At 39.2% G+C, this 25,425-nt stretch overlaps 1 protein-coding gene across 5 annotated transcripts in view; it reads right to left on the bottom strand.

The window, feature by feature from the left end:
- Nucleotides 1–25,425, bottom strand: part of PKIB (cAMP-dependent protein kinase inhibitor beta) — a 53,079-nt gene that overhangs the window by 3,673 nt on the left and 23,981 nt on the right. For 2 of the 5 annotated variants that reach the window (XM_079297760.1, XM_079297759.1), the window contains exon 2: nt 864–1,038. In XM_079297760.1, the coding sequence (XP_079153886.1) occupies nt 864–1,011 (148 nt within the window). In that variant the 5' untranslated portion in view covers nt 1,012–1,038. Of the gene's footprint in view, nt 1–863; nt 1,039–15,939; nt 16,096–16,115; nt 16,255–25,425 lie in introns of those variants that run through there. The other 3 variants (XM_079297757.1, XM_079297758.1, XM_079297756.1) reach the window with 3 other exon arrangements.

Here is a 25,425-nt window from a genome sequence, read left to right as displayed (position 1 = left end):
CCCTGGAGACTAGGAATCCCTTTAATTATTTACTTTGGATTCATGGGCCGTTCACACCTCAGCACAGGCTTGCCTTCCCCTTTGCTGCACTCACACCATCACTGCTCCTGGATGTGGGACCACCTGTTGTGGTGGTACCACAACAACAGTGGTGGGCATGAGAAGAAAAGGTTTTCTGAAAAAAAAATTCTGATTCGGATTAAAAAAAGTAGGGACAGACCATGCTCGGGGCCAGTCTATACTTTTTGTTTCTTAGGCATTAGAAATCAGATTTTTCTGAATCTGAAAATTCCCCTGAAGTCACTCTGAAAGTAAAAAGAACTCACAAAGCTGGAGTTGATTAGACCTGTGGTATATCCATAGAGCACCTTATCAAACTAAAGGACATGGCAAAATAGGGCACTGGTAGCAAAGTGGAAAGTCTATTAAGCAGGACTAAAATACTATAAAGACTACTCTTAATGTGTATGCCTGAGTTAATGTTGTACTAACAGCACAGATGTCTTATGCAAAGTTATCTCAGTGTAGTAGTACACTGGGATTTATAGCTGGAGTGATGTGTTTTCCAAGTTGCCTGGAAATACAACTGCATTTTCTTGCCCTCAAGGGAACTGGAATTCAATTCCCAGCACTGAACTGTTTTCCTACGCTGCTAACATTGAATCTGTGAATGGACATGGATATGGGTTGATATTAACTTGTCTCATCATGAGGCACAAATAATAGCTGCTTTGGAAGGTTGAATTTAACTCTAGATGATGAAAGGAATATTAGTATTGATATCAGAACTGCACGGTGGTGGAAGTCTTAATAAAAAAAGCAAAAGATGACTGCATAAAAATGTCCTTTTCTTAATGCATTACCTTCTGAAACAGAGAGCTCAGCCAGTTTGTGTGGCAGGTCTGAAGTCCCAGCACCAGCAGGAGAGCCCAGGATATCTGGTAAGGCGTTTCGGCGGCCTGCCCGTCCTGATGCTGCAAAATCTGTGACCACAGGCTCCACATCAGTCATTGCTGACTCCTTTCCTCATAGCAACATCTGCATATGGAACAAACAGAAGAAGAAAGCAGCTGAAGCCTGATGGTTGCTAATCACCTGCTCAAAAGTACAATAGCCAGAGGCTTTGCTCTATGGTTCTTTTGTTTTTAAAATCCATGCATTTCAATACTGAATGTTTAAGCTTTATTTCTGTCCCTGAAGAAGACAGAAGACTGTGCACATCTGTGCTATTTGCACATCAGACTAACAAAATAAACACTCTGCACCAACAAGAAACCTGTGAATAGGGTCAGCAACAGGCCTTTCTGCCAGCCATCTGTACGTCCTTTTATGACCTATTCCCCTCTTTTTTAAGCGGTTTTGCCATACAATCACTTGGAAGAGAACTAAAGCTTTGTCGTCATACAGTCTGTGTGAAGTAAAGCATGTTTTCCTTATTATGAATCTTGTTCACATTAATATTTAAAATCTTGTTAGAACAAACTCATTTCACAAAGGAGCAAACTATGTAAAATGACCTCTCAAAACACAAACTGCAACTCTTCGTAGAATTTCTTTATCCTTCACATATCAAACCATTTGTTTTCCTCTGCTGCTTGTTAGCCTGGTTTAACCTTCACTTGAGCATGAGACTTTTATCTAATAAATTCCTGAATCCTGGAAATAAGGGAACCAACCGTATTCTGGTCCTGTGACCCCTGTCTCAAAGCCCATTGAACTGAATGGGAAAGCTACGGACCACAACGGAGATGTTTGTATGGTCACACACCGAGTCAACAGACAAAGTGTGAACACCTGGAGGAGAAGAGGCATACTTATCTGCAAGTGGCACACAGAGTGTGAAAACTGCCATTAGTAGTCACGAAAGTCTACAAAACAATCATTTACATAATAATGTGATAATTAACAGAGCAATTTATAATAAATAGGTATCCATCACTCAAGTAAAAGCAATAGTTACTTGTATATGAATGAAGGTCTGTTTGCAATTTTGGAGCAGGAATGTTGTCCCTGTGTAAACACGGTCAGTGCTTTGTGTGGGAAGGGATACAGATGGCACTGGAGACCAATCTGATGGAAGGCTGTCAGCTTTTGGTTGACAACTGGCTGTATTTAGACTAAGAACTGGATATGGAAAGTGTCGATCATGTTAGAGTTGTTCATACAAGAAGCAGAGCATTACAGTCCCCCTTTTAAAATTCTGCTAAGCTTGACTTGCAACATGACTTGCTCCCATGTGCAGAAGGGAAGAGGCAGAACTTTGATTACTGATGTTGACCTGCCATTTCTACCACAAACATTTTCTTTTGTCCATCAAAATGCCTTTCAGCTGTGCCTATCCAAAACCAAGAAGAAATATTCTTAATCTTCTTTGTATCTCTAAGTACCTTGTAATAGACGAAATGAATCCTTCCTGGCTGGAAACAAAGACATGAGTAGGACTGCCAAGTCTGAAAGGTGACCTGAACATGCAAATAAACTGCTTGCTTTAACCAAGGGCAGTAAGTGAAAGGTCTCACATGGAGATCTAGCAGATGGTTCCTGTTCTGCAGGAAAACAGGTAAAATCCAAGTGAAACTTTTCCGTTAGTGGCAAAATATAGAAACTTATACATGGGCATTCAGGAATGACATTTTTCAGAAAACACATAAAAATCATGGAGTCATCAAGGTTGGAAGAGACCTTTAAGATGAGCCAGTCCTATGGTCAAACATGCTTTGACATTCTCAGATTTAGTATTATACTATCAGAGGGTGAGATCAGCACTTGGCATGAAATATGAAAATAAGGAGAACGAATCCATGTTTATATACACAGTCTCATGTTTTTTTGGGGGTGTTCATGTTTATTAAACTCTAGATGTCCTAAATGTTTTTTCTCATATACTCACCACAGCAAGTAAAGAGATTGCAAATTACACTTCAGAACGGAAAATTACACTTCTTTTGCTTAGTAAAATTGTTAAAATTACTCTCAGTGCCAAAATACCAGAAAGCTTGCATTTCCTGCTCATTTCATTTCAGCCATTAATACAGTGGAGACAAAAGTACTGTTGTGAGTAGACTGCTGTAAGATCTGCAGAATGACATTAACATCAAAACACACTTTCTCAAGTCTGCCTTGTGGACTTCCCCCCCCCCCCCCCACCATTTTCTCTCTTGCATGGATGTTTTAACCTAAATGATTATTCTTTAAATGGAGAAAATCTGGTCTACAACTCATGCCACATGAAGCTACTCTTCTGCAGTACAGTTTGCAGTAAAGTTTGCACTTTTGCACTTGTTTCAAAGCCCTCCCTTTCCTCTCCAGCAAATCTCCTCCTCTGATGTAATCTCCCTTCACTGCATAATGATAGACAACCCAGGAAGATGATGAAGGACACAGCCTGATGTGCCTTCATGTAAGTGAATTTGATTTATGCACTTGATTAAAAAAGTATGCAAATCTAGACAAATCTAGAACATTTGTCAGCAGAAAATCACCTGATCATTATCCATCTGTCTGGCAGCTGTAATTCAAATTTAGCTATCTAAAAATACACCACCCTTTATATACATAACATTTACCATTAAGGGTTTTCACCTTTATTTTTTCTATCTACCCTGCACTAGCACAGTATATTTGAAAGATGAGTGACTACCCCAAGAGGCTTAGAATTGACATTACAAAACATAAGTCCATTTATAGGTCCATATAACCTAAAACTTAAGCTCAACTCCCAACATATGACTGACATTATTCAAAGTAGCTTGCTGCTGTACTTGAGAGAAATGCCATTTTGTTTGTTAATTTTCTGAAGGATTTCTTCAGTTTCATTCTGAGGCCCTCTTATCAGTATTTTCTAAGGCCTGCATCCAAGTAAGGATTTTCTCTGCTCTTCATCTGTTTCTACCTTTACATTTCTTAACACACTCATTGGAAAAAAAATCTACCTTTCTGGCATCTTCTTGTATCTGTTAAGCACAGTGTTATTCATGCCTCCTTACTGAGTAAACAATAATTACAATGTGCACAGCATCTATTTTTCTCAAACCCACTCCTCCTCCTCCTGCCAACATCTCCTTCAGCTTCACTGAACTCATTTTGCTCTAGCCTTATCCAAGATAAAGATACTCACGTGTTGCCAATGTCTGTGTGCAGTTGCTTCTCTGAGTTTTCAAATTACTGTTGTTGTTTTTCAACTGTGTCACTGCTTACCAGACTAATGGAGCACAGTTCCAAAATAACAGTGCCAGATTTCCAAATCACAAAGTTCTGTACTTCCCCAGCTCCCTTTCTGCCATAGCAAAAGCTCAGTTCATCCAAAAGTATAAGGTGACTGGATGGAAAAGGAGAGTTGGACAGGGCTGGAGGCTGTCTGCAGAGGGTCAATAGTAGGAAGGCAGATTCATGTCCAGAAGGGCTCACCCACCAGTTAAGACCCTGAAGGCTGTGACTGGCATCCCAGCTAGCACTCCATCACCAAGACTGACTTTGCAGCTCATTACTGGACCAAGACAGTGTAAAGGATGTTTTAGATTATATTAGATTAATCCTCTCATATATCCCTCTGAAATGCCTGCAGGATCACCCAGAATGCACAACAGGCCACTCAGGTGTGCATGGGGGAAGAAAACACTCTGCTTGTGAAAACTGACTACAGCCAAAAGCAAAACTCCATTAATGATCTATCAGGTATTCAGGTAAGTGTCCCCAGACAAAACAATGGCAGGTAAACTAGCAGAGCATTTTCTCTAAAAGACAGCTAGTTTGTTAATCTTTGAATCTTCTTTTGCTGGCAGCATAGCCATCCCTTTGGGGGAAGATGAGTCACAGAACTTGGTGAGAACTTTTTTTAATAAATTACAGGAAAAGAACAAATAATTCTCCTGAAACAATTTGTGTTAAGAATCAAGAGAAATAATGCTTCAAGGTGCAAGGTGCTCAGTTGCAGCAGGTGCCACAGTCCATATTTGATGTCAGTGTTGTCTCTTCTTCACTCTTATCTGCTAGAAAATAGATAAATCACCACCTTCAGTATTTGTAAAAGCTATTTTTGCTTCTGATCTTTCTACTGTCTAACACAGACAGAACACCAGATTTGTTTTGCTTGGAAGGCCAAACTATTCCTCAATAAATATCAAAACGTTCCCAACTTTGGCACTGTGGCATTTCCACTTCATGCAGGAGCCTAAAAGACCAAGCATATTATTCCTTGCTGTTAAGGCACTTTTTGTCAAAAACGTATGAATAGTCTCTGCCTGTCCTATCAGAGAAAGCGACATTTCCCAAACACTGTTTGTTCTGAAAGCCCTTTAGTAGAAACAAACTGGAAAGCATGAAATCCTCACACAAAACAGATGAAAAATTCAATAGTCAAGTAGTACTTTTGGAGCCAGACTGACTGATACTGTGTCTTGAGGGCTTTTTATTGTAAGATGCATTTCAGCATCTTAATATATTCAGAAATAAAACTTTGGTCCTTCAAGTGGTGTTTAGTTTGTCTTTATTTACTTGTAATGAGTGTTCTCCATGCACCTCTACCCCAAAAGCCTGTAGGTTCAAAATTTTCTAAGTAAGGAGAACAGAACATTTATTGAATGAAGTGGTTCCCACTGTGCAGCTGAGATGAAAACCACATCTTGCTATGCAGTTGCCATGCTTTCACATCCACTTCTGCTGCAGCTGCATCCTCATGTCTTTGTCTCCTTTTACCAAAGGTCTCAGAATAGGAACATTCTCATTATATATGCTCACGTAATCCTTATGCTTTATTCTGAGCCATTTCTGGACCATAGAAAAGGGGAAAAAAAAACCACCTAGGAACATCCATGCTTTTAAGGAAGACAGCCTTGAGAAAATGATGATGATTTGCAGTAACCTGGGCACTCACACAAATTTTGTGAGAAAAATTTCTCTTATATGTTTTTTCACATCAGGAACATTTGTTACACACCGGCAACCCTACTGCTGGGAAGCATACAGAAAGACAAGCAAATGTTCTTTACCAATACACCTTTACCATATGTATATCCAAACACAGGGCTCTCGATTTCATTTGGAACTTAGGACAAAAAAAATCACACATTTCTTAGCATGCAGAAACAATATACCTAAGTATATGAATGTTAGAAGTGATCCACTGAGGAAAAAGAAGTGAATTTGTTACCTTTCAGGTTTTTTAATTTATCACTAAACTAGAAACAAGAGTACTTTTTATTATTTCACCTTAGAAGGGTGATTTGGGTTTCCTGTACCAACAGAGTTGGCCTTTCTCAGAAAAGTGTTCTCAGAAAAATTAATGAATTTTTGTTTTCCTATGCAAGGAAACTAATCATATCCCATCTCAGTAAATCTACAGTGCAGAAGCATGTCCCTCTACATCTGTTCCAGTCTGTCTGTTACAGCCCATATAAGGTGATATGTTTGGGATGATATTTGAAAATCTGGTATATTGTATAACAGGTTTTCCCTTTTGGTTCTTTGCAGTGTACACAGCTGTACAGACATTTTACACAAAGGTATTGTATGTTACTTCTGCTCTAGATGCATGACCTGCTCTACACTCTTGCACCAGAAGCAACATCCTTATCAATAGAGTGCAAAAATGGCTTCCATTCACCATCTTCTTAATGCCAAAATGGCCAGAGCAGAATATCATAATTGCTCCATTTCCTCCATTTCCTGCTCTCAGAAGCACTGAATAAATACCCAAGATCTTGATCCTGTTGCTCAGAAATTCATCATTTTAGGGCACAGAATCTGAAAAATTACGCCAAAGCTGTAGGACTTTTTTTTTTCCTCAGAATGGAACTTTGAAACTTCCACTTGAATTTTCTAATTAACACTTCCATAAAGCCAATATTGTACTCATGGGAAAAACAGGAGGGAAAAAAAACAACATAAGATTGATCCTGCTGCCTTTAAGCTTCTGGAGATGCACAGACACTAATGGTGCAGTTCACCCTCTACAAACCCTACAGAGTAGAAAGCTTGACTGTGAGATGTGTCTGACCCCTGAGTATACACGGTGCTCTGATGCACAGGAGAACACATTACAGAACTAACAGCAGCCCTAAATAATAGCACAATTTTCTCTTTGTGAAAGAAATTAAGGGAGAGAGGAGAAGGGGTCATGATACTGACAACTGAATCAGAAGCTATCTGCAGCAAGTAATAAATGAAGTGACATTAGCTGAAGGCAGTCAATACCAGGCAACCAAGCATGTCACTTTCCAAATGTCTGTGAGTGACCAAGAGCAATCACAGACATAAATGTTTGTCGACATCATGGGAAACACAGCTCAAGTCTAACTCATCGGCCATGCTGGAAAGAAATCAAACACATCCCCTACTATGGAAAAAGAAATGAAGCTCATTGGTTACAAACTGACTGACCTACCTAATTCTTCCTCTATTTTGTCCATTCATCCTCAGAGTTTTCATTTCCTGTCACAAACGCACATGCTACTTTCTGAGTTCAGCCACATAGTTTCAAACTGCTAAATCCTTTCTTAGAATTTGCATCTGGTCTGAAATTCAAAAGAACTTTGCTCATTTTCAGGAATATATATGAGGAGTAATTTCAGAATTAGAAATAATTTTTATGGCTAATCTTGCCTTGGAGAATTCCTGCAACTACAACATTGCAGTTCAGTTTTATTTATGATCTTTTGCACTGTCAAAGGCACACAAGGAAATGAGTATCCGCTAACATCTCTCATCTTCTTTCTCCTCAGTTGTTCAACTGGGAATTCCTTAGAGAAGCATCAAAGAATTTTTTCCCCTCTGCTTTGATATCTGCTGCCCCCACATTCCACAAACACTTCCTGTAACACAGACAAGTCATCTACATAAGCCAGCATATGTACATCAATCTGTATTCTTCGTTAGAAGCAGTGAGGGATTTAGTTCTTTACTCGCCAGCTCTGTGGAAGAAAACTATTCTGACAAAACCACTGGGAAAGCTGAGGCAACAAAAGGGCTAGAAGCATCCTGGAGCCCATTTATACAATGCACTCCAGTAAAGGAATCAGCCCCATGAAATGTAAAATGCTTTTGTGAGAAGATGAATTTACAGTTTAGCAGATATATGAGAATGGAACAATCCCATGCATGTGACCAATATGGTGAGTACCCAAAGTCTCTCACTGGGGAAGGCCCAAAGCTCCTTGAGAGCTTTACTGACATGAATGAGGAAGGTTTCCATCTGCCCAGAGTGAATCTGAGTGTACCTGCACATACAGGATGTTCCAGGAAGGGAAGTCCTTGTAGAAGTGCTTACAGAAGAGTTGCAGAGCAAGAGGAATTACCTGGTAGCAACATGTGGCCACAAAAGAATGAAAGCAGGGAGTATAAGGCTGACAGAGAAGTAAAAACCAAGGAGAGCTGTAACTGTGCTTCTATGTAGAGAAGAGAGATGACCTGAGGGTCTGTGTGAGACAAAGAAATTACATGGGAAGCTAAAGGGACACAGGAAGAAAGGAGAGCTCTGGAACCTTACTGAGGAAGAGGAACAAAATCAGTAGTGGGGAGTTTCTCTGGAAGGCAAGCAAGATGAGAGGGAGAGGTTTGTTCAGTTCTGGGAAACACTGCAGAAGACCAGCTCTGGGTGCAGTGGAGACCCTATGCTTAGCAACAAACTAGCTAGGTAACAGTAAAACAGATTTGTTTGTTTTTTTAATTTTAAAATAACTTTACTACACCAAGGATCTTTCTTCTCAGGGTTTTTTTGAGGGGGATAAATTATTGTACTAATATAACGTGCTACAACACATTGGCCATCAAAGATGTAGTACTTGTGACAAGCTTTACAGACTGATATTGTTTGGAGCCCTCAAAAGAACAAGCAGCTCCAATAAGAGTTTCTGCACAGAAGTGCATTTTCTTTGCCCTGCAGGCAGCACCCTTCTAGGGAGAAAAGTACCTGTTTATTTCATATTAAGACCCCCCACAGTGTCCCTTGGAGGTAGAAGTGTATTTGGTGAAGGGGTTACCTTTCCATTAGGAAACTGGTGAGTGACAGAAGCTTATGCTTCTTTTCATTCAGCAGTCAGGTGATAACAGCCTGGCAGCCAGCAGGAATTGCAGTGTGAATAGCTGCAGGCACCTTGCTTTGTTCCTCAGCCTTCAAAGCAGGGGACTGAGACCATTTCCATTAAAAACCAAGGACAGGCCCTTAGAAGTACTTTATTAATTTAGCTATGCAAATAAAAGCTGGCATTTTATTTTATCTTCGTCACAGCCAGGTAACATCCCATAATCATATAGAAACAGATTAATTTTAATTTATTTGTACGATTCTTCCTTCTTCAAACATACAAACTGTATTTTTGTAGCCTGGATCAGACCAGGAGACCATCTGATTGTCATGGACTTCTTCCCTGCTCATCTCTGTTTTACCTGGCTGATGTGGAAATACTTAGGTTCAGCCAGTTTTGCAGTCACACACCTCAGCATTTCACCTGAGCATAGGAGAGGATACTCTCTTGTCTTATAGTTATGTAGTTATGTCTGAAGAACACTTTGCAAAACTTAAAAGTCCAACCAAATGCAAGCACCATTCTTCTCCCTAAGTAAAACTTTCTTATTTAAGTTTTTCATTTCTGCATTCTGGTTTCATAGTGTAAACACACACAAGGAGGAGTTGTAATTTCCAGAACAAGAATTACTCATAGCAGTCTGTTCTAATTAAAAAAAAAAATAAAATCCCAGCACAAACCAAACCAGCACAAATGAAGTGAAACTTAGTATTCAATTGCTACTTACTCATAGAAGAATGGAAACAGCATTTAAAACAACGTAAGCTTAAATCTATTCTTTACTGAGTAGTAAAAGTAGTAACGTATTAATAAAGGCTAATTTTATTTTCTTTACCACAGAAAGCTGCAAGAAAGCCTCCCTGCCTTTGTCATAAAGAGTCTGTAAATATAACACTTCAAGTTTATTATTCTGCTTGCTTCCTTAGGCATCAAAAAGGTAAAGCAGTTGAAAACTTCAGATATTTCAGGAGTGCTTATTGTTGATGGGAGCATCTCTACCACCCTCTTCAGCAAATATCAGTCTGAGTCCCTACGATACCTTGCAGACATCACCCCAACACTTCTCTCAAACACAGTTCGTGGGGTCTCAGCCCTTTTGGCTTTTTCCATGAAGCTCTGCATAACTGTTTCCCCTGTAATTTTTAATCTATTTCACACTTCAGTTGTGTCTCATACTCCACAGATGATCTAGGCTTCCTGAACTATTCTTCTGACTCATCCAAGAATACTCCTGGAAATCCAATCCAAAATACCTTATTTGGCATTCTTCACAAAATAGGATGGTGGAAAGAAAATCATATTTGCTCAATTCAATAAATGTTGAAATAGTTAATAAAATATTATTTTATTAACTCAGTTCAAGGGCAGTAAAAGGTCTTTGATTTTGTTTGTATAAGTAACTATTGCAGCATAATTCTATAAAGCTCTCTCTCTTCTGGTCTGCCCAAAGGTTTTTCCAATTACATTTTTCTAACTAATAAAATATAATTTCTTTCCCTAAAAACTTTGTGTTGACCATGTCCTTAGACCACCAGAGGTGCTGGAAAATTCTGCAAAATCATTCTGGTTCAGCTTGCCCTCAGGGGAAGATGAACCAACAGAAAAGAGAACACTGTGCTCTTCAGAATGACCTGGTGACTGTTAAAGTGATCCCAGGCAGGAAACAGCCATTGGGCAAGTGAAGCCTAACACAAGGAAAATGCAGCTAACCTCCAGCTGCATGTCAACCTGGTGCCATGAAACTGCCTTTAATGAGTTACTTAAGTTTCCTACTGCTCTCCTTGACATGTCAGTGCCTTTAACATTCACAAAGATGAAAAATCAATAGGACACATGGATACATTTTGAGAAGTTATATGACTTTGCTGCACTGTCTTCAACAATTGCATTTTAAATGAGCACCCTCTGTTCCTTGCTCCGTATGTTCCATTTATACTGTATTTATGCTTTAGCATATTTTTTTCTGTCTCAGAAACAGTATTTCTTCAATATTCAATGAATAATTTTTAATTTTCATTTCATTCTTCAGCATACATCATGCTTACTCTAATACAATTTCACTGAGGTCACAGATTACCTGTTCAATCTTGGCACTAGTCCTATTTACTGATTTTAATAAAATTACAGCTAGGAAAATTTGCCCCCCCTCCATGGTGACTCACCAAGAAAACAGATTGAGATTTGAGAAATCTGACTTCTTTTAGGCTTATAATTCAAGTTAAATAATGACCCTGATTCACAACTTTCTCAATTATATTTACAACAGACTTTAAATTGCAAGTAAAACAAATAAATTAAATCAATTACAATTCACTGAGATATATCCTGATAGTACAGGTTTACAATTTGACCCTGTAGTTCCCCATGTACTTCATCTAATTGCAAGGTTTATGTTGCTTCTGCTGAAATTTAATAATACAGTCAGGACACAGTACTAGGAATGAGCACTTTGACATTCATGAGTCAGATTTGTCCCACTCAGATCTGGTGATAAAAGTTATCTCCAGGGGATAGGACACCTGATGATACTGTCTCTAGTTACCTGTGACAGAAAATCTGTGACTGCACCACAGTCAGAGGCCACAGGGTATTTACACCCACAGATACAAAGGATCAGAATAAGAAACCCTTGGATTTAATCCTCTGCCAGAATGTTCTGAGACTGGGGGAAAGCTTTTTTCACAGAATAAGGAATATAGGGGCATAAGTATTTGAGAGCATCTTAATTGTTTTGGAAATGAGGCAGCTAAACACTGCTCCACTGAGTAACACTGATGAAAGAAATTAAATAAATCAAAAATCCATAATCCTACAATCTCTTGAGGAATAATGAAGGAAACAAATAGGTTATATGATTATTCATAATACACATTAGGAAATTTTTCCTTAAAACTTATTTTGGATTAATTTTACACTTCAGGTGAATGGTTTATCTGCAGTACTACACTTGCTTTCCTCTTCCTACTTTTAGATAACTATTTGTTTCCTCTGCATCTCTGCTCAAAAGATATCATTGATCACAGCAATTTATAAACCTCCCTGACTTTCATGCTGTTTCAGAGTGTCTCTTTTTCCTAAGAGAATAGGTCTAATAGGTAAAATTCATAGTAGTTACAGGCCTAAACAAGTCAGTAAAGAACACATGGGATTAATTTGATTTAATTTCTTTAGCCTTTCAGTATACTTCTACTTTATGAAAGTATGAATCATCTCTATTACACTCTGATGACCTTAGTCTGGGACACTAAACCAGCCTTCCTATCTTAGGGCTTCACAGTTATAGGCTAGTTTCATAAAAAAGAAGACATATTTCAATCAAAATTCTACTAAGGAAATTATTTTATGGTCTCAGCAAGCTAACTTGGCAATAAAGAAAAATTATTTTCTCTCAAAAAATCTATGCCCTAGAAGCAAATCCCTACCTCCAATTATAATAGCATATCTATTTTGCAAAAAAATAAGAACCAAACAGACCTTTCCAAGGCAAGTATGAGGCTGGCAGGCAGGTCATTTCCACACAGTTGAATTAATGTATTTTAAATTAATTCAATTAAAATTATCTCTAATTAAGGCAGATGGCTTTCAAAGAACCCTTTCCATTTTGATAAATGACCCTTCAGTAAACATGCTATGCTATTGAAACACCTGGATTAAGTGCTTTAAATGGGGCCCAGAAAAGGTGTATTTATAGCTCAATGATAAGGAGGCTGTGGAAATCACTAGAACATATAGGATGATTTAAAAGATGACAGTAGAAAATTAAAGTGTACTTTTTATAAATTATTTGAATGAAACAGTCAGACTTTTAGTACTGAAAGCGGGCCTAGAATAAAATCTTTTTATCAGGGCCTGTTGTGAGAGATAATGGTTTTAAACTGAAGCACAATTGATTTAGATTAGACATAAGGAAAAGTTTTTTACAGGAGGTGGTAAAATACTGGCACAGGTTGCCCAGAGAGATGGTGGATGCCCCATCACACTAAACATTCTAGGTCAGGTTGGATGGGCCTCTGAGCAACCTGATCTTGTTGCTGGTGTCCCAGACAAAAGAGAGACCTCTGACTGGTCTGGAAGAGTTGCTTCCCAGTATTCAGGGACTGGCAAGGGGGGAGGAGAGTCAGCTTGAGTTGCTATGGATATGGTGACTGCTTCAATCACCAGGCTCTGGACCCCTCCAAAATTTTCACTTTCTGGTTTCACGCCTGGAAGCCCACAAACACAACTTCACTGGGGTTTCTTGCTCTAGGAAGAGCCTGTACACAGCCCCAGTGATACAGGACATTTCCTAGAAGGTTAGGAAGCAAGGAAATCCTAGACTTTGCTTGGTTTTATCACAGGAGGTTTGTTCCTTTGTGCTCTCATCCAGCACTGAGACAAAAGCAGCCAAACCCTGGCAGCCACAGAGGTCGTGCAGGAGATGGGACATCCTTCACCTCAGCTCCTTCTCTTACCCTGAAAGAGACAGCAGCAGCCTGCCTCCCCTCTTCCTGCCCTCTCTTGGCAGCAAATGCCTTCTCCCTCTTGCCCTGTCCTACAGCAGCAAATTCACACACTCACAGACATCTCTCTCCATGCAGAAGGTGCTTAGCCTCTCCCACCCTGCCCACAGAAGGACCATGGCAAAAGTCTGCATCATCCCTGCAGAGGCTCTTCCCCAGGCAACACCACAGGTGAATCTCCCCACAGAAAGACAGAAGAATGAGCAACACAACCTGCAGAGGGGGAGTTACTCGTGCCATTTGGAGTTACACGTGCCATTTGGAGTTACTCACACCTACCATTTCAATCCCTCACTGGAGGCACTCTGCTGCAGGGGATGAGGAACCCAAAAGGACCCATTTCCCTTTGTATAAAGATTGGTGCTCAGCACTGACATTTTGTAGCCTTCAGACTTTATGTTTAACTGGAAATGACAGCCCCCTGGCAACGTCCTCTTAAGGCTTTGAAGTCTTCAGGGCATTTGGTCAGAGTGTGTATCTACCTGTGTCATGTCTGAATTCAGGAACTGCAGAATGCTCAGAAACAGATTTTTTCCCATCTGCTAAGCTAATGGCCTCTCATAAAACGCCTATGAGCTTTGAACATTTCTGAACATTTTAGTTTTGTCAGCATAATCATATTACAGCCTGACACCTGACAGTGTAAATTAATGTCTTCTTTTATTTTTTTTTTATTTTTCATGCAAATTCCTCAGAAACTGTTTTTGGGTTTTTTTTTCTTTTTCTTTTTTTTTCTTTTTCCCCATTTTGTCTTATTAAGCACAGAAAGAGAAAAAAGGCAAAAGACAGATAGGTATTATCACTGAGTGAATCTTTCTGCAAGCTGATACTTCTGTTTCTAGATAGATTGAAACCAACACCAAGACCATTTTAGAGGGCATGTTCTGCAAAGATGTGTCTTTTCCACACACACACAGACCTAAGTGCATTGCTTAATGGAAATTCCATAGGAGGGTTTCTTGTTTTGTTGGTTTTGGTTTTTTGTTTTTTTTTCTTTGGAAGTATGAATTGAACATTTCAAAAGAAAGCCTAGAAGTGATACTGGCAAGTGCAGATCATTGAGGGATTATTTGGTTTATATATTGGGATTCAGTTCAAAAGGTCAAAAATAAGAAGGTGCTTGTCATGGTCTCCCAGTGAGTGCATATCCTTAGAGATGGTCGATTCTCTTTTTCTAAACTTCATTCAGCACTGGAGATGAATAGAACCAACATCTCCTCTCTAGAGCATTGCATGAATCTGGATGGAAAACTGCAGATAGAGAGATTTCAAGGGACTCTTTCTGCAGATGATATCTTGTCCTTGAAGGGCTACTGAAGATTACAAGATAATAACATTTTTATCTGGTCTTCTCTGCTACATCTTTATGTCTCAAGTTAAAATGAGCAGCTGAAATATTTATTTCTAACTTTTGTTTTTCTCTAAAAAAAGTGCAGAAATAATTCTGCATTTTCTTGATTGCAGATGAACAGGCACAACCTTTCACTGAACAGGACCTGTATGCTAGTCTCATTTTAAAACCATGGGTCACATTCTGTTCCTCACAACATCAACCAAACCACTACAGCTTTGTTCAATGAAGTGGAGCTTTAGGAGAGCATTGTCAGAAAATAAACCCCTGCAGATACCCCTCCACAAAATCCTTGCTCACGTGTGCTGATAGAGGGAAAAAATAAGAGCAAGATTTGTTCCTGCCTGAGAAGTTTCAGCACTCCTCCCTCAACCATAGAGTCCCTCATCCTCACATTTGTGATGACTGTGTGAAGGCCAAGGACAAGCAAAACCAGCTATTCTTGCTCAGTTCAGAGCTGTTTGTGTCCAGTACTCCATCTCAGACTCCTCATGGTCAAAAACAGCTCCAGAAACTTGGCTCTGATACAGATGTCTCTGCAGGGGCTGACCTGACACTCTGCATTTTAAGTGCCAAATAAATAGTTTCACCCAACAAATGCCTCTTCCTCTCTGAAGGAGGCAAAGATGCACCACAGAGAAACTGAACTCATTTCTATGCTTCTCAGCAGGGAACTCCCTAACACACTAATAGTCACAGCCAAAGAACATAATTTTAACATATAATATGGAGGGGTTTTTGGCTTTTAATCTAACCACATTTATTATACCAAACAATAAGCTATCTCTAGTGTTTCAAAGGAGAGCCTAGAAAGACAAGGATGATCCCCACAATGTGTAAAACTCAGCAGCAGGAGAACACTGGCAAGGCTATGAACATTTAAATAAAGGGGAACTTCTCTGTTTGCTTAGTCTGTTCAAAGTAGTAAGAAAACAAGCACAGATTGTTAATTTAAGTTCTTTAGGAGTGGCAAATGCTAATGAAACCCTGTTAAAATGTTTTTAAAACAGCTCAAAAGAGATACAGAACACAAAACAGCAACGGAGAGCATAAGAAAAAAGCTACTTACAGGAAAAAGAGGCTGATGAATACCACAGACAGCCAGAAACAACTGGAAAGTGATCTCAATGTCTGTCTTCTCAGCTGACTACAGCAAAAACACCAAGGGAAAGCTGAACCGTTGCCAAGAAGGAAGATAAACTTGCATGCATTTAAAATAAATGAACAGATTGCAAATTCACATACAGGAGAGCATGCAATGCAGGTAGACTTCTGGACTTCAGCCTTTTAATTCAAGGCACTTCTGGTACAAAACCAAACCCTTAACAGTGCCATTAAAGGCATTCTCCATCCTCTCCTAACAGAAGGCAAACCTCTCTGCACCAGCAGTGCTGTTACGTTCACCCCAAAGGTGGCAACTGCTGCCTGGACACCGAGTAAGCAACAAGCCGTGGCTGTTCCGTGGCACTCTGCTATCCAAACAGAGAACACTCAACTGTGGCATAAAAACTGCTTTCACACTGCTCTGAGATAAATACTGCCTTGCCAACACATTTACAGCAAACAGCTGAAACAGAGTTCATATTTCAGCATCTAAACACAGATTCACAGCAGAGAAGAAGACGAGTTGGAAATAACCACACTGCCTGATTCTGTATTAGCTGTTAGTTGATTTGGATGAAGAATCAAGCAGCCTACAAGAGAAGGGTCATTTAGTATGGCTTCTTGGCAATTTTCACAGCTCTGCCCCCCCAAATGCTAAGTACCTTAATGTTCATGGCTCAGGTATGCCTTCAGCCCCACAGCCTCGAGGGGCCAGCATGAGCTGCAGGAGAAAGCCACTGCAGCTCCAGATTCCACTGTCTCCAGAAAAATAACCTGCCATCACCTAACTACCAAAGAAGCAAACTGCCACTGGAAAAGCCTCCCTGCTTGTAAAAATCAGAAAGGCTGTAGCAATTTGAAGCCACACATATCTTGTGTGCCATGTATGTCAGTAGCAGGGAAAAGAAAGGTAAGAAACAATCAGGGAAAATTAACTTCTTCATGGAGGAAATGATTCAATGTTCGGTACCAAATCAAAGTTGCCCCTATCTGACATTTTTCAAAAGCCACTCACTTACAAATGGAGGGGGCTGGAGAGGAGGTGGGGATTTATTTACCACTGAATAAGTTTCTTCCAACACAGAAGATCCAAGCTGAATAAAATTCAGCTTCTGTAAATCTAAAGCAATCCCACAGGTGTTATGTTTCTCTAGATGTGCACTGGGGCTACTGAGATCGGGGTCTTACCACGAACTGTTCACATCAGCTGGTTACTTATTTACTAGAGTGCAAAAGGGAAATTTCAGTGAATGTCAGTGGACACATAAAGTGAGGTAGAAGAAATAGAAAATAATTTGCCTACATACATATTCCTTTTCTGTGCAGTGCCATCTCTATTTCAAATATTTAATGTAGAGTGGAAAAGAAGGTTTAAAAAGAAATCAGTTTCTTTAAATGGTTATATTAATTTAGCCTTCAAGCAACTTATGTAATAATTTGGGTACAATATAAAACCACACTAAAATCTATACAAATGTATTCAACAATTCAGCTCTTGGCAAGTATAACCTTTCCTTCCCCAGATTCTCTCTTGGAAGAATATTCTTTTCACTGCACTTTCATGTTGAGAAATAATGAAATCACTTCATGAAACAGTACAAACTTTGTGAAGGGCTCAGAGAGTTCCTGCTTGTTTCACATTTACTAGTAATAAAAATGCTAATCCAGAAAGTTATTAGAGTATTAACAAAGGTCAGCATTTTGAAGTAGATATGGGTTCATCACAGAAAGATTATTTGATTTCAAAATACTTCAAAATAAGTTGTGCTACTTTTCAGCTTCCACCTCAACATTTCTGCCACAGTAGCTAATACAATAAAGACAGCACATTTACAAGAAAACCACAATCTTGCCTGAAGCTTTTAGCACTCTGTAAAATTAGTTTTCTTCTTGTGCATATCAGCTATACCTGTTTTATTGGTTTTGCTCAATTAACATCATCCAGAAGAAAATTCAGTGATGTACCTGTCCTTGGCCACTAGCTGCAAAATATGCTTCATTTATTTTAGTACAGCTGGCAAGGCAAAGCAAGAATGGATTTCTAATTAAGAACCAGGATCTGAAGAAAGTAATATGCATACAGGGAGACAGAAAATGTTATCAGAGGAGACAGAAAATATTATCAGAGACACACTACCTGTTCTACAGTCTCAGAAAGGAGGTACGTGGTTGATGCCATGCTGATGCTCACACACAGCCCAGATGGGGTAATGCAATGGCAACAGCACCATTAGCCCTTTTCCCAAGCTATTGTCTTCCCTTCCATCATCCCCCCCTTCATTAAATCATGCCTGGTATCAGCAGGGAAGCATCAAATTGTGAATGTTATCTCAAGTTAAAATGCTGCCTTGTTCCAAATCTGTTGCTCACTTGAAGACCAAAACCCATGCTTTTACTACATTACTGGATAAATTGTTAGTACAGTCACTGCTTTAAACCACATTCTTAGCCCAAAATGCTTTCTTTGCACACATGCCCTTTCAAACCTGACATTTTGGGTATTGATTTTAGCTGCTTTAGGTATCTAAGCGCTGAAGAGAGGAAGAAAACACCATGCACATACAAAAGACCTGTTGATGGCTTCTCTCTATTCTATTCTGAAGAACAAAATCATATATATTGCACATCTTTGCAGCTCTTCAGAGCTTCTACCAGCTAAAGGATAGATTTTTTTTTTCTGAGCAGTTACTGCAGCTTCCAAAACTGTGACTTGAAAATCAAACTTTCACACTTGGAAGTTTAGTAAGTGGCTTGGTGCCAGATAAAATAATGATCTAAGAGCTTCCTAACACACAGCAGGAGGCTTTAATGAAAGCTTGTCCATTACATATGCAAGGACAGGTTATTTGCTGTAAGCTTGGATAAACTTTGTTAGTCATTCAGCAATGAGTGCATTCAGAGTCTCCCAAACATACTTGGGCAGTGTAAAGTCCACCCTGGCACATCATCATTTATGAAACCACTTCTGCATTTCAAGACATTTATTTCTCAGATAATACTTCTGAGATTCTTACTTGCTGACTTTTTCAACAATAAGAAGTTCTATTTATTGATTTGTTAACATATGAACAAAGTATTCTGAACTTGAATTTAGTGCATTTGAGAAGCTCAGGTAAGTCTTCTTCAAGACCAAACAAGTTATCTTGTATGAAATTTTTAAAGAAATCAAAATTAGACCACGAAATATATTATTGGATTGATGTCCAGAATGTTCTCAGGTTTATGAGACACAGATAAAGGCACTTCAGCTTATTTGTATCATGCATTAATTTTGTATTACTAGGTGTGGATATCCCTGCACTGATGTCTGAGGAGATGTGTTATCTAATTTCTTTTATCTCTGAATGCTCTTGCCATTGCCATTAAGGTGATATAATTAGGGATGAAAAGTTCTCTGAATTTCATTGGATATGAAACTGTTTGGGGTTATCCTAGAAGGAATAAACCCACACCTTTGTCTAAAGTGAATAAAGGTGGAGTTAAGCCCAGTGCAAGAATCCATTTGCAAAGTAAAACCTTTTGTGGACTGTCATGAATTGTCCCTGGCACTGATTGTGCCTTTTTTTCTTGTTTCACACATCACAATTCTTCACAGCATCTGGGAGTGGATTTTCTTCATTCTTCAGCCAAGAACATGTCTATGTATGACAGGTGCTGTGCCACCTTTGTTTCAGGTAGCAGCAGATCTGCAAAGTACAGACAAGCCAAGCTGAAGAAGTAGATGCCAAAGTTTCTTCTCCCAAGCTGATGCTTCAGAAAATTACTTCAACCTACAGATTTCATAGATGAAGGAAGAGCCACCTGGAACTAACCCACAGGTAACACCTGGGAGAAGGGCCTGCCTGGGGATCCCACCCATCACACTTTTCCCTGCTTTGGGTTGCCAGGCAGCACCTGCATCTACTCACTGCTCACTTCAGCAGATAAAGAAATCATCACCTCTGCAACGACTCCTTCAAACCACCAGGCACAACTCATTCCTCCTTTTGAAAACTTGGGATTTGAAGAAAAACTGCCTAGAGCTGCTGTCTCTAGGTGAATGCTTTGATCCCCAGGGAAGAAATTAAGTTGGGCAAAAGCACTTTCCACTGTGCAAAAGCATTGTAACTAAAATTCTGTGTGGTTTTTTTTTTGGTTTTTTTTTTAATGTCAACACAAGTTTTGCCTTAGTCTTTACACTTTAACCTCTAAGGCAATGCTTTTACTGAGTGAAAAAACAAACAAACAAACAAACATCCAGCATTTCACAAAATTTGGTGGTCAGGACTGGCATTTGTCAGAAAATACAAAGCAAAAATATTATTCTTGTAACCTAAAGAAACCTGTTTCTCTAATTTATGTGGTGACTATTTCTTATACAAGAAGAGGCCTTGGAACCAGGCCAACATTCATAACTTCTACATTTCCAGCTGAGTACTATAATGACTGTGCTTGTTTTCTCCCCACAAGCAATGAATTCTTACCTGTCCTTTTCTCCATTTAGCTCCCAGCTAAAAACTGGAAGCTAAAAACTGTCAGAAGCACAGAACTTTCAGCAAGGGTTAAACCAAACATGAGCAAAACCAAAACAAAATCAAACCAAAACATTGTTTATTAAAGTAAGACTTGACACTAATAACATTGACTATGATGCAAGGAACTGCTGAATGTTTCTCTGAAATAATATTTCCCTTGTATTGCCAACATTACGTTACCAAAATGCTAATAGAGCACAAAAAAGGACCCCAACAAGACACTGTTCTCTTGGGGGCAAGAGTGGCAAAGCATCTTATGACATTTATATGCTTCTTGCAACTGGAAGTGAATGAGATCAATCACAAAACATTTGCTGATTTTGATGACAGGATAGTTGTAATTATTTCTCTTTTTACATGCTATGTTGACTCACCACACCTAATAGTTTGATTTTCTGATCTCCCTGGGGGAATGGTGACTCCCTGCCAGTGAGGAGTTACAATGCCTATAAAGAAAGCAACAGCATTAAAGTGTCAGTTTTCAGTTGTTTATATTATTAGCATGTACCAAACTCAAACAGTGATTGTTTACACTGGAAAGAGTAATTAGACAGTTTTAACACAAATATACTCAGGAAAAAAAGTCTTATGCCTCTTGCCAGCCTTTGGTGAAGTTTAAGTGCATGGCATACATTAGTTTGTAAAGAATACTGGAGTTAGAATTCTGAAAATACTAAAGGAGATGAGGGTAAGCTGTTAGACACACACAGTTCTAGAGATAAAGAGACCACAAACAAAAGAAGCAGAAGTTATTTATGCAATTATTGTAGACTCCCTGGGCATCAATTTTTGTGTTTATTGTGTGTCTCCTGCTGTCACCTCAATCCCCAAACAATGACAAACCACATCAAGTTCAAGAGCTGGATCATCACACAGTGAGGGCTGAACTGATACCAACATGTCCTTCAGCACACACCACAAAATGGCCCTTGTTTTGTTCCCCTCACCAAACAGAAAGCTCATTTGCCCAAGTTCTGGAAAGCCTTGTTCACATGGCTTCTCTTTGGAGAGAATTCTCAGGTACATCCCAAGTTAGTAACTGAATTTAAAGTTAGTGAATTCTGCAACTTCTACGAAACAGTGAACACGAATTCTCAAGTGCCATAACTGGAAGAAATGAAGTGACTTCGGATAGACAAACTTGTCATTTCACCTCTCTGTCAACTCAAGGCCCTGTGTTTTCTGGGAGAGACTCTTTGCTCTCCTTATTGTAAGCCAATTTAGCAAGTTTCCTCTTCAAAGTAACATTTTTAGGGCAAAAATGCAATACCAAGCATTCAACAGCTGCCAAAAAAAGAAGTGTTCTTGCCATATACTTCAAAACAATTTTAGAAACTTTATACTAATTAATCCACATTAGAAATTTGACCTTGCAGCTCCCTCAGTTTTAGGAAAGAAAATAAATTCCAGAATTTTCCTAACATTATTTCAGATTTATTATTAAGTCATTATTTCAGACAACTTATAGGCACACGTTGGATGATGTCTTTGCATCTGCCCATTCTGTATGAATTCTGACTCTGCTGCTGGAGAAAAGAATGAGCTTTCTGAGCATTTCTCAAAGTCAACTGAGGAGGAGAAGGGAACAAGTAATATCATTAGGAAGAGTAAAAAGTAGTTCAACTTTATTCTGTTTAGTCTTCTAAAAAGGAGTTCTGCATAAAGAAATGAATTAAGGTCACTGCTTCTGGGACAACTAAAAAAAAAAACCTATTTAAATCAAAGCAAGGAATTCTGCCTGACTTTACTGAGTGTTTCCTGAACAGATGGGGTACATGAGACATGAAGAAAGGTCTGGGAGGAAGCAGACTCTGGTGGCTTCTCAGAGGCCACAACCCACTGATGCTTGCTTCAGAATTTCAACACCAATAAATTTAGGAATAAGCTAAAATGTCTGTATACTGGAAGAAAAAAAAAATAACAATCAACTCTTTCAAATCTTTTGAAAACAAAACAAAGTTATTTTGTTCAGATGGGAGAAAATGGATGAGGTAGTCAGGTAGAAATCAGTAGCTTAAACTCTTAAACTTCAGCATTGGTCATAACCATCTCCTTCCCCAAGCAGATTTACAAGGCCACAGGGACAGGCTGGCATAGGTTTGAACTCTGGCACAGAATCAGTCAAGGTGTTGACTGGGTGTGAAATATGTTTTACACTTTTCTCATGCAAGAAGTCACTCAGTCTCTTGCCAATGACACCTGGGTTTGCTGTATGTGGCTTAAATTTTCTTTTTCCATCTGTCTTTTTGCCTAAATGAACATGTATCCACAGTCTTTGGCTCATTTTCTGCTCCCAGAAATTGCTCCACTTTATTTTGGACCCTGTATACAAGTTCTTTGAACTTGCTTGAGGCTGGAACACCAGACAGTATTATTTCTTCATTTGCTGAAGCAGAAAATACCCCTTTTGTAATACTAAAATACTTCAGTTAAATGTTGGAATTCTGTTTTGCCTTCCTGCTAATTACTGCTGTGGCTTCTTGCCAGCCACCATTTTGAAAAGTCAAATACCTGCTTCCAGATGAGCAGCAATGTAAATGACAACAAAGAATCATTCTAAATAAAATAGATGGCAGCCTGAAATGAAAGCAAACATTTTCTTGCTGGGAGAGCTGCCTAAACCTGGCTAAGCCACTCTCTTATGAAGACAAGGTAGAGTTTTGTCAAAATGGGAGTTTGTCCACATCTCAAAACCAGCACACTTTTCATCATGTCATCAAGTGGTCACTTGGTGGAGTACAGCAGTGTTACCCTGCATTGCTTGTAGGTCTCTGAGAGCAGGACAGGAGGAGGTGACTGGGTCAGAGTCCAAAGTAGAGGACAAATCATGGCTGAAATCTCAGTGTTATAAAATCATAGAATAATTCAGGTTGGAGATGACCTCAGGAGGTCACCTACTCACTGCCTCACCTAATGCAACCTCCTACTCAAAGCAAAGTCAATAACTAATTCAGATCACACTTCTCGGGGATTTTGTCCTTTCAGCTATTGAATATTTTCAAGGATAGGAACTCCACAACCTCTCTGTGCCAGGGTTTCACTGTCATCATGAAGAAAAGAATCTTCCTTACCTCAGATCTGAATCTGTCCTCTTCTATTTCATAACCATAGTCTCTCATCACCAGTCTCTTGCTCTCCTGCTGTGCAACTCTGTAAAGAGCCTGCCTCCACCTTCTCAGCAGCATAAGAGAAGGTTGGTCATAGGTCCCCCCACGTGTTCTCCAAGCTGAGCAAGTCCCAGGCCCTCATCATCTCCTCAAGTGTTCCTTCCTGACCAACTCCTGCTCCAGTTTATCAACATCCTTTTGGTGAGGCAGAAGCAAAACTGGACCATCTTACACACCACGTCTAATGAGTGCTGCCCAGGATGTTGTTATGCCTCCCTCAATGAGTAAAGTTTAGTTTGCTGTGGGCAATGCACAGAGCAGGGTAAGATGGTTGCAGTTACCAAGAGTTTTCAGGTTGAGCTGCTCACCCCAAGAGGTGTGAGAAAGATGGGCAACTCTCCACTGATAGAGCAAAAATCCATATTGTAAGAGTCTCCATGTTTTGGAAACTGGGCATGGTGACAGATTTCCAGTTCAGCTGTGAGACATATAGAACAGAGCATGTGGTACTCCAAATCAGGCATCAAAAATCAGCTTTTTTATTCTCAATAGGGCTGGCACCAAGTCCAATTTCCAGATGGTTTTCTGTTGCGTGTTTCTGTTGCTTAGAGGAACACAGTAAAAGCAGAAGGGGAAGCCCTTCCCCACAAAGAAGGAAGGAATCAGGAAAACAGAAGTAAAAACATGAAGAATGAGTCAATAATTAGTAAGTTACATCACTTTCTGTGTTTCTTTTCTCCACTAAGGAACCACCCATGGAAGCTCTCACTTTTATGCCAAAGGATTCAGTGTTAGATTCTGCTGTCTGCAGCAGCTTTGGCTGACATTTTCCAGTTTTATTTATACAGTTAGATGCAAAGCAAGCCATTAAAATGCTTGTTATTTATTAATAAATGTGGTGTTTGAAAGGACAGATGCTCTTGTTTACCATCCCTTCAGGTTTCAGTCAGTCTTCATATCAATGTTGATGCTCTATGCTATACAAAGCCTGACTTCTTTTGTTCTTTATCTGTTTTTGATATTTAATTATCCAAACTGCTCGATGACTGCATTAGGGTCTGGTTTAGTTGTTTCCATATTTGGAAATTTTCCTTACAGCTCACTGATTGCACATTCATTTATTCATCTAATTAAAAGCCAATGGGAAATTTCAGTTCAAGAATTTGAACCCTGGAGTAGCCGTGGCTTCTAAAAGATGCCCAGCTGCAAGGCACATACTTAATACAGTGGGGACATGATAATGTTGACCTAAGAACTGCTAACTACACTCACCTTCAGCTATGTGTAGGTGTTCCATTTATTTTTGGTATTAGAGCCCACTTAATACCTAGCAAAAGATAACTCAAATAGAGGAAAATGTAAAATCAATAAACAGAAGCACACTATACAATCAAATGTCATTTGAAATCCAAGTGTAGCACTACACACCATTGTACTGAACAGCTCCAGTACACATGAGCACTTGATTGCATGTCCAGTTCTCATAGCTGCCTCCTTAAAAAAAAAATTCTTAAGCACTCTGTACAACTGGGGCCATAAATACTTATTTCATCTTATTTCCTAATTTTGTCTTTCAAAATAGCAGTTGGAGGCTTAAGAGAGACTACCATGACACAGAAGGTCCAAATGGTCAAGTTTCTGTTCTTAACTCTGCAGAGTACTGAGCACTGCTGATATCCACAATTCTCTACCTCTGCTGTGGAGAGGTAAAGCTTTTTGGCAACTTAAAGGACTGAGCCCCATTAAAATTAAAGAAATGTGAAAGACTTAATCAGAAAGATTTATTTAATTGGGCAAATTTACTTTTCTAACAGTAAGACTTTACCCTGC

This window comes from Erithacus rubecula, assembly GCF_903797595.1.
Source record: "Erithacus rubecula genome assembly, chromosome: 2".
In the NCBI taxonomy this organism is placed as follows: domain Eukaryota; kingdom Metazoa; phylum Chordata; class Aves; order Passeriformes; family Muscicapidae; genus Erithacus; species Erithacus rubecula.
This window is presented reverse-complemented; position numbering and strand designations above follow the sequence as displayed.